Source organism: Maylandia zebra, linkage group LG11 (assembly GCF_041146795.1).
Source record: "Maylandia zebra isolate NMK-2024a linkage group LG11, Mzebra_GT3a, whole genome shotgun sequence".
Classification (NCBI taxonomy): Eukaryota; Metazoa; Chordata; class Actinopteri; order Cichliformes; family Cichlidae; genus Maylandia; species Maylandia zebra.
Window position 1 is genome coordinate 9,686,764 of NC_135177.1, and position 9,530 is coordinate 9,696,293.

A 9,530-nucleotide genomic window follows, 5' to 3' on the forward strand; every position below is an offset into this window, starting at 1 on the left:
AATTATCAATTTTTTCTCTTTTTGTGTGTATTTTTTCTGGGCAAACACAGTGATGTGCTGACTTCACACTGTAGGCTGGCTGCAAGAAAACAATTCTTGGACTATTGTAACCCCAAAGAGAAAGTTAATTCCTACAAATGGGATCCACAGGTTGACTTGGGCAATCTGTCTGGTAGCTTAAAAGACCGTCTATTTTTAGATGGTTCAGGGAGGGGAAGGCGGGGGGTCGATGAAGGGAGGGAGAACAAGAAAAAGTCCTGACAGATGTGACACTGCAGCAAATATTCATGAGACCACTCGTTTTATTTTTTTTTAGGAGCATGATGTGAAAAAACTGTGACCATGGACTTCCCTGGTTGAAACAAGTAATCTTCAGCCACATTGAAAAGTTAGGAGCTGAACTCTCACCCAGTGCCTTCCAGGCGAGTGGGAGAGAAAGGAGTAGAGTGGATGAAGAAGTGGAAGAGCTGGAGGAGGGGGAGTGAGGCTCTTCTCCTGTGGCTCTAAGAGCATTAACTGTAGTGCGTTCTGCTGGTGACAGGGCTGTCAGGGTCAGATGACTGCTCAGCCTGATTAGACCAGCTCATAGCAGATCCTAAGCCCAACACACACTGCACCTTTATACTAAGGTGGATCTACGAGCTGGCACATTCAGTACGTCGCAGTTGAGGAGGCCAGAAGGGACACGAGGTGGATAGTTTAGTGTTATAGTGGGGCAGAGCTAAAGGTTATCAAGGAAACATTTAACCTTCTGCTGCTGCTCCTTCCTGCTTGACTACCAGGACCAAAGACTGAAAGAGGTGTTGTTTTACTGTAACAAGAAGGCAGAAGAACTGGTGTTTAGCCAGTGTTTGGAGATGACGCTGAAAAGCTAAGCGGTAAGAACTAAAGCACTCTGCATTTGTTTTGTTGCTATATAAATAGGATAATTATATAGTGTTTCCCAATGCTGTCACAAAGCCAGAAGTGCAACACCCTGCATTCTGGATACGTGATGCAGAGAATTATAGAAAATCTCCATAAACATTTTTATCCGTGCTATATTGCTGCCACAGACGGTGAGAGAGAGTAAAGCAGAAGGGTACTGTTGTTCCTACAAAAATCTGATGTGTCATAGAATCACACACTAGTACAGATGGAGCTAAAAATACAGCTGCAGGTATTTAGAGTCTACAGGGGTTTACTATAACAGGCAGTCAGCTGGCTGTATGTCAGCATTCAAACTGTTGTAGAACTGCTGCTGCTGCTTCTGCAGGACTTTGGTGTAACTGCCAGTCAGAGCCCTGTGGATTTCCCCTGTTCAGCAGACAAGCTGTCCTCTGAGGTAAGAGGGAAGTTAAGCTTCCAGAAAATAAGTAAAAACGTAGTTATTTAGCACAACTTCTTTTTCTGAGTGATTTGAGTGATTGAATCTGATGCTCTTATCAGCTAACTGGAAGTCAGTAAACGAATGTGTAATCTAATCTGTTTAAAGACCACTACTATCCGTTTCATTCAGCTTTACATTTCAGACCTTGTGAAGAAGTAGCCATAAGGTGGCTCTAAAATAATACTGAGATTCATTTTAGCCTCTCTGTGTCCTGATCCACCATGTGACAGTGAAACAGCTAGGCAGCCAGTCTGGAGACATGCCTATTTTTACAAACCAAACTACACTCTAAGGTAAAAGTGCCAATTGGCTTTAAGGTTTAACTGGAATTACTTCTGTCTGTTTCTGTATGTTACCCTCATATGAAATCATTCTACTTCAGATGTTTGCTAAAATTGTGAACAGTTGACCTTTTAGTTAAGTTTAGATGCCTTAAAACAGGTTTCTGTGTACTCACAGAGTGTCTGTGACAGTGCCAGCTATGCTGCTTTGCAAATTAGCTTTTATCCTGTGTCTCCGTTGCAACTTTGGTGCCCTCGGGTCGCACAAGGCTTCAAGTGAAATGAATGTTCACTTTTAACCAGCTCAGTGGAAAATAAGCGACCTCTATCCCGATTAGCGGTGACACAGGATAAAATCCTAAATATAGATTGTCAACAACTTGGAACTGACTACCCTCTTCTGGAAGAGTGAGTGTGTAAGTCTGTGAGTGATTATGTGTGTGTGTGTGTCTGCGTGTGTTGTCAGTGCAGAGGCCAAAAGGTGACCAGAGATTACCTCTGGACCTTCCTTTGTTGTTTATTTGATTGCCTTGTTTGAGTGGTAGGTAGAATTATTTGGAAAGCTAAAAGTATGCTGCATTTTTATGAGAAATATTATTAAGATGATTCAGTGCTTTGTTTTGAATCATACATTAAGAAGAGCCTAACACAACTTATATCTGTACTTTAGAGAAACCGCATTATAACTAACAAGCAGTGTTCATCCTAAATGCTTTCATAACTCTGTATGTGCTGAACTGCTGAACAGAGCCTTTTTTCCTGAAAATATATTAAACTGATATGCATGTGGGGTTAAGGTTCAGAATAAATCAAAGCAAGTTACTTCAGATTCTCCACAGTTTCACAAAATATTTTTATCTTGTCTTTTTTTGTGCCGAGCCACAACAAAAAACACCTAGGCTAGATTAATCAGAGCATCACTTTATATGAGAATTTCTGCTCATTTTTTTCTTCAAAGCTAACTTAATTTTGTTGATATTGTACAAATGTCATTATCATCATCAAACAATATCATATGGGTTATATTGAATGTCTATGTTGGTATGTCTTCTTAAATAAAGTTGAATTATATGTTTCTTGAAAGTATTAGTGTCGTTGAACATGTAATTGAGTTGTGATCTTAGTATATGGCAACCTTGATCTTGTTGTTAATTTAACATTAACGAATTAAGTTTTTACAGGGACTAGTAGTAACTAGTAACTACTCCCACATTTTTCATTCATTTTCATTCTAATGCCCCACGATTATCTTTAGTGTTTCTTATATCTTAATAAATACACACCCTGTGTATTTAATTGGTGTGTCTGTTCTTAATGTGTCATCCACTAACTAATCAAAAGGTGTTTTATCCCCTCTGTCTAATAGAAGGTCTGTATTATCATACTGTATGAGTAAGAATATTTATAATATGTGTGAATGCTTATATGTGTCTTTTAGATCCAGTGTAATTGGGTGTAACTGTGATGCACATGTAATAAAATAGTTTGATTAGTGTATATATGGCAGCATAATATAACTGGGTTATATGGAACTGCAAAAAACTGAATATGTGCTAAATTACTAAAAGGACCACGATCAGTGTCATTTCAGTGGAAGCTGACTTTTAATATATTTTGTATTTCAGAATTGCTGGTTGATGGAGTTTGTGAGGCGAAGTGGTGACTACTGCCACGCCCAACACATTTAAACCCCATCTGGGATAATGCTGCACCATGTAGTCCTAGGGTTATGAACCCTACAAGACCACTGGCCTTTGACCTCTGAACCTGTCAGCTCATGGGGTAACAAGCGGAGCCTTGACACTGAAAGCTAACAGGAGAAAGACGGAAAGAGAGCGTGACTAAAACTGAGTGTGGTCAAAGAAATAAAAACACAGAGAAAGTCGACACACTGTAACCTTCTGGACTATAGCAGACTGTTAACTGATGGGATAACAATCAAGACTATAGGACGTCAGACCTGGGAAAATATCTGAAAATAGGAGTTCTGGCTCACCTGGAGATCAAATATAAACTGAAGACATAGCTGCTAAACGCAACAGCTGGAGCTAAAGGTGAGGAGTCAATGACCTAAATCTAGTAATGCATCAACACTTTAATATTTCATGACATTTCATTGGTTGTATGATTCAGTAGAAATTTCTTTAAGGCAGTCAGTATGAGATTAAATGATTTGCCTTTCTTGGAGAGTAGGTTTTACTAACAATGATGCCTTTAACTTCTAGGTCTTACATGGAAAAAATGACTTCTCTGTTTTCAGTGTTATTGAATTTCACCTAAGATCAAAGTCACATATTTCCTTCTCTTGCTCAAAGTGCTACTTTACACATCAACAATGTTTTGGTGTCTTAGTCTAAGTTGCCGTATTTTGTTGCTGACACTTACCTGATACTCCTGGAAGAAAATGAAGAAGAAATTTGAAAAAAAAAATGAGAAAGAAATGTCACTTTCCAGAACTCACTCACTAGCTTCTGAGAAAAAGAAAGAAAAAGTCTCCAAACCCTGCTGTGAACAGTTACATGCATTAACTATTTTTCACTGTTTTCAGGAAGTGTTAGGTAAGCATACATTATGGTACAGCTAAAAACTCAGGAAGCCATTTCACTTCCTGTTAATCCTATTAACCATCAGTCAGAGGCAGCAGAGAATACTTGCGAGCTAAGGCTCTGTCAGTTGGAATGAATGGAGCTAAACTGCTTAAATGACTCTACACCAGCTTCTAGTATTAGTATTCACGGATTAAAATTCTCTTATTGGGTTATTTTACTCATTTCCTTTCATTATACTTACCAGAAAGCGAATGCTGCCGGTATAAAGCTGGAATTCTGATAATGCATGCTGATTGGTCAATTAACAAGAGTTTATAGTCTGCTGATGGCACTAGTTTCCAAATGACAGACATTAGAAACATAGTTAAGCTTAAGATGTGATGGTTGATGTTGAGTGCTGCTAGAAATTCTTTGCAGCTTGTCAAATGTGTGAAATCAAATGTCATAAAATGCCTTATGGTGTTGGGACCTCCCTTAATATTTTTAAGTATTAAGTATTGTAATTGTAATTGTAATAAGTATTTTATTACATTTACAATCCAACGCAATCTAAAAATGGAAGTATATCTATTGATTTTGCTATTGCAGTTCTGCTCAGTGTTAATAACTCTTTTTATAAACTACCAGTGATGAGAGGAGATGTTACAATCACTATTTAATCAACATTTTCAAACAGCTGTGAAGAAAATGTGCATGTTTTGCAAAGTTTTGAAGACCTTTAGCTTAGTACAAAGTGGTATTTTACTTGTAATTTAATTACTTCATCTCCAGTTTTTCAGTTTTCTTTCCTGTTCATGAGGGAAGTCCAGTTTTGAGCTTGACCAAGTGCATTAAAATGAGGTTCAGCATCTGGGGTGGAAATGCAAAGGAGAGACCCATTAACCGCAAATGCATCCGAGAGCTCTGGAATATCTTTGCCTTTCTTCTCACAAAGCTCTTAATTTTTCTCTCAGGTCCCATGCAGTACTCTTCAGCACTTTACCCAGGCTGAGCTACCCAGCAGCTGTGTGGTAGCCTATGTCACCATATTCAGCTTCATGCTCCTGCAGAAGTACAACAAACTGTCTTTGATTCAGTCCTCTTGCCCCAATGAAGTTAGCTATTTTAGCTACATCAACAATGTGGTTAATTTTCAGCGCTGCGTTTACACTGCCAATTTGTGTCATTTAAGCCCCGGCCTATCCAGACATACAGTTACCTGTGTGAATAAATCATTCTCTATCGTAGTCCCTCTGCGAGAAATCACAAAGCTGGTCTTGACTGCTCCATCCCTGGATGTGTAAAGCTTGGTTGCTTTTGCACCTTTACTAGCAAAGCATCTAGTGTCTGTCTTCGTTCTGCATCAGTCAGTTTCCTGTGTTTTTCTGCATGTTTAGGCTCATAATGACAATTTAAATTGTTATCCTTCAACCCAGCAATCTGCTAACCACAAACTAAGAACACAACTTTATCTCTGATTTTAGTAAATAAATACTTTTTTCTTTTTCCGCCCCAAACACACATCTCATAAATGTTTGCTCTGTGAAGTTTCATTCACATACACACACATATGTACAAATGTAAATAAAGAAACAAACAAAAAATGTAGCAATCACCTTTCAAATAGAAGCAACAAAACTGTAATGTGATTTCCAATAAAATAATTTTTTTTAAATGGGAGAAAATGAATGACGTATACCTATTTATATCTTAATTCTAATTTCCCATTGACCACATGGGGTGGATCGGGGAAACCAAAGGGCCCAGGTCTGCATTAATAATACATTCTACTGATCACATTATGACAGACCTACAACATGGACTAAAGCTGCATAGGGTCCTATTCTTTCTGGATTACCTTGTGGGAAACCCCAGTGAAACCCAAAGTTGAGCTTTAGTATTTTGAAAGTCTTTATTACAGTTCAGCCATTAATATTTACATCTTATCATACTATTACTGGTGTTTTTTCTTGCTTTTACTAGCAAGAAAAAGCACATAACACATAACATTACATAACCAGTCATTTCTTGGCATTTTTTATCCATATTCTACAAAAACAAAATGTGAAAAAGATGACTTCTGGTTTTTACAGGGGTTACACACGCAACAATTCTTCACACTGGTCAACATGAATCGCCCAGCTCCAGTCGAACTGTGCCACAAGAACATGAGATTTCTTATTACACACAACCCAACAGATGGCACACTCAGCTCCTTCATAGAGGTGAGAAATATATGTGAGTATGTGTGTCCTGCAAGGGTAGACAATATTATAATGACAAGCGTAATAAAATTAGGATATTACCTGCATGCTTGTTTCCCTCTGTGATGTCAGCTTGTGTATTGTGACTTCAAAAAAAGTTTTTTCCTCACTTTACCACTTCCAGGACTTGAAGCGATATGGTGCCACAACAGTGGTCCGAGTTTGTGATGTCACTTATGACAAAACACGGCTTGAGAAAGATGGCATTACAGTGGTGGTAAGTTCAGAAACACACACCTTTAATATGAATATTTACTCATTCTATGATCAAATACAGTACACCAGACAGCACCTGTTTGGACTCTCTTTTAGGACTGGCCATTTGATGATGGAGCCCCGCCACCCAGTAAGCTGGTCGATGATTGGTTGAATCTGCTAAAGAAGACATTTCAGGAGGATCCAGGAAGCTGTGTGGCTGTTCACTGTGTGGCTGGATTAGGGAGGTAGGAGACATTTAAAGTAAAAATTTAATTTAAAAATACAGAGGAAGACAGGTGTGTGTGCACACATATAAGTTAGCATCACTGGACAATAACTCATATGTTTGATTTGGAGTGCTTATACTAAAAACTATGACTTAAAGATTTGCCAAGAAACAGATAAGCAGAATTGATTGGACATGTATAGCCTAAAACATGGATTGTGTTGTATTTATACGTGCACACAGGGCTCCTGTGCTTGTTGCTTTGGCTCTGATAGAAAGTGGGATGAAATATGAGGATGCTATTCAACTCATCAGACAGTAAGTATATCCTGTGTCATATTGAGGATAGTTTTTCTTTCCTTTTTTTCACTTAATGAAACTATTTCAGAAACCAGAGTGGTCTTATATACTCTATATCAGGGGTGTCAAACATGAGGATGGGACCAGAATCGCAAGTAGTGCATCAGGCCCACTACACGGATTTAAAAAAATGTGAAGAAGGGCGTCAATTCTGGAATCTTTTTACTCTATTTTCAGAAGTTTTACAGCTTTTGTTTTTGACAAAGACCCCCCCCCCATTCTGCTACAGTAAATTACTACATACCAAACTTAGAAAGTCTGCTTTGATGGTGGACTTTATCATCTTTTAACTCCTGGTTTGAGAACTAATATGCGGAAATGATTTTGCTCTGTGATTTGTTTTACTGCATCATGGGAGGGTTAACTGTTTTGAGGGCTGAAATTGACCACAGAAGGCAAAACATTTTCTGTTCCGTGCTGTAAAAATGCTTTTATTGCTATAAGTTGGGCATTTTAACACGGGAGCCTATGCTGATTGAAAGTAGCTATAGAAAACAAGAACTGGTAGGATTAAGTACACTTTTTCTATCATAACCTAGAGAGGAACACAATGAGAAATGGAACACAAAAAGGTGACAGAAAAAGACTATTATACTTGAAAGTACAGCGTGCAGTGGAAGATAAAAGGTGTCTGTGAGCTCTCTGTATTTAATGAACCTCTAAAAGCTTTTAAAAGTTCACAGCATTGTGTTTGTGTTTCAGGAAGCGTCGTGGAGCCATCAACAGCAAACAGCTAACCTACCTGGAGAAATATCGATCTAAGCATAGGCTCCGTTTCAAAGACTCCCGCAAACACAAGAACAAATGCTGCATCGTATGAACACATGCACCATGCACACACACACGCAGGCACACACACAGAGACATTTCTCAGGAATTCAGCAGTACAAGGCTTCAGTCATTGTCACAAATACTAAAAACAGAGGCGTCAGTGCCCATGTTGAATCTTAAAAAGTTTTTCTTCTTTGTTTCCCTTTCTTTTCTTTTAATATGTTTTTTTTTTATTTTTGCTTATTTGCTGTAAACAAACAGCTGCAGGATGGATAAAGGACAGGAAATCATTTTAAAAAGTGTTATAGAGGATTGTTTTTACAATATAATTCTGCAGGGAATTTAGCTATGAGGTGCATGAGCCACATTCAAATGTTCAACCGAACAAGTCCTGAAACTTATACAGATGTGGGGTGAAACTTTGATTCTGTTGTCCCTGGTGACTGGTTTTCAGCACCTTAAGTCTGACCTGACTTTAATGAATGTTTAACACTATCAGGATATAAAATTATAAACAGTTAAATTTGTGTTTCTCTTATTTTTTCTTTCTTTTTGGGCTTAAAAACCCTTAAAAACATGTTTTTAACAATTTGGAGAGACTAAAATTTTACACTCCAACAAATCAGGTTTAATCCAAGGGTAATCTTAGCCTGAGGTATTAGTCTCATCCTAGCGCAAATGTTGCTGTGCATTATTAAATTATCCAGTCTAGTTTAAAGTTTTATTATTTTCATATGTATTGGTGTGGAGTTTATTTCAGTTGTATTTTACCTGAATGATGCATGTAAACAATCACTTTGAAAAAATCATTTAAAAATCTGTTTTTGATGATGATGATAACAGAGCATGCACTTTTTATGCAAAAAATAGAGTCCTTATGACAGTCTCTTTTATTGTAAAAGCATCTTCAACCTGAATTGATATACATACATTAAAATGCATGAAAAACTAAATGGACAATGAAATAGGCAGAGGGTGTAAAACTGAAGTTAGGAGAAGGGAAAATGTTAATAGGATCTAGCAACCCTTTGATTTACAATCTTTACCTGAAAGCATTTTAAAGCAAATGGCAAATATTTTCTTGTTCACATGACGTGTGTGCATATTTGTTTGCTTGTGTGCGTGTGTGGGTGTGGGTATATGGGGCGGCCTCTATACATTGTTTACTACTGGGGCAGGCCTGAGCTGACACTTTTTTATGTAAAAAAACAAACAAAAAAACAAGCTGTAAATGATAGTCTGTAAATTTTTTGCATTGTTTAATAAATGTTATGCCATTATCTTTGTATGTAGTGCGTGGTGTTTGTTGTCAGTGTTTGATTACATCATGTAATAATTCAAAGATTCGCTCTTCCTGGCAATTTAGCTGTTGCTAATAAACGAAATATATTGCAGACAAATTCAAAACACCAGAAACATTTTTGTCAAATATTCCTTAAATTCCTGAAATTATTAATTAGTCTGCACTTTTGATCTACTTTGACTATGAGTGCGTTAATGAGTCCTAAATAGTAAAAACAACCACCTTTAATT

The 9,530-nt window shown here is 37.6% G+C and overlaps 1 protein-coding gene across 2 annotated transcripts; it reads left to right on the forward strand.

Moving 5' to 3' along the window:
* The first annotated feature begins 540 nt into the window (after nucleotides 1-540).
* On the forward strand, nucleotides 541-9,277 carry LOC101482955 (protein tyrosine phosphatase type IVA 3). Of its 2 annotated transcripts, XM_012922968.5 has the most exons (8): nucleotides 541-878; nucleotides 1,256-1,324; nucleotides 3,276-3,704; nucleotides 6,272-6,403; nucleotides 6,567-6,659; nucleotides 6,755-6,885; nucleotides 7,110-7,184; nucleotides 7,929-9,277. In XM_012922968.5, the coding sequence occupies exons 4-8, from the start codon at nucleotides 6,308-6,310 to the stop codon at nucleotides 8,044-8,046; spliced, it is 513 nt and encodes a 170-aa protein (XP_012778422.1). In that variant the 5' UTR covers nucleotides 541-878; nucleotides 1,256-1,324; nucleotides 3,276-3,704; nucleotides 6,272-6,307; the 3' UTR covers nucleotides 8,047-9,277. The 2 variants fall into 2 exon arrangements, with proteins under 2 accessions (XP_012778422.1, XP_004565214.1); XM_004565157.6 differs by lacking the exon at nucleotides 1,256-1,324.
* Nucleotides 9,278-9,530: the final 253 nt, after the last annotated feature.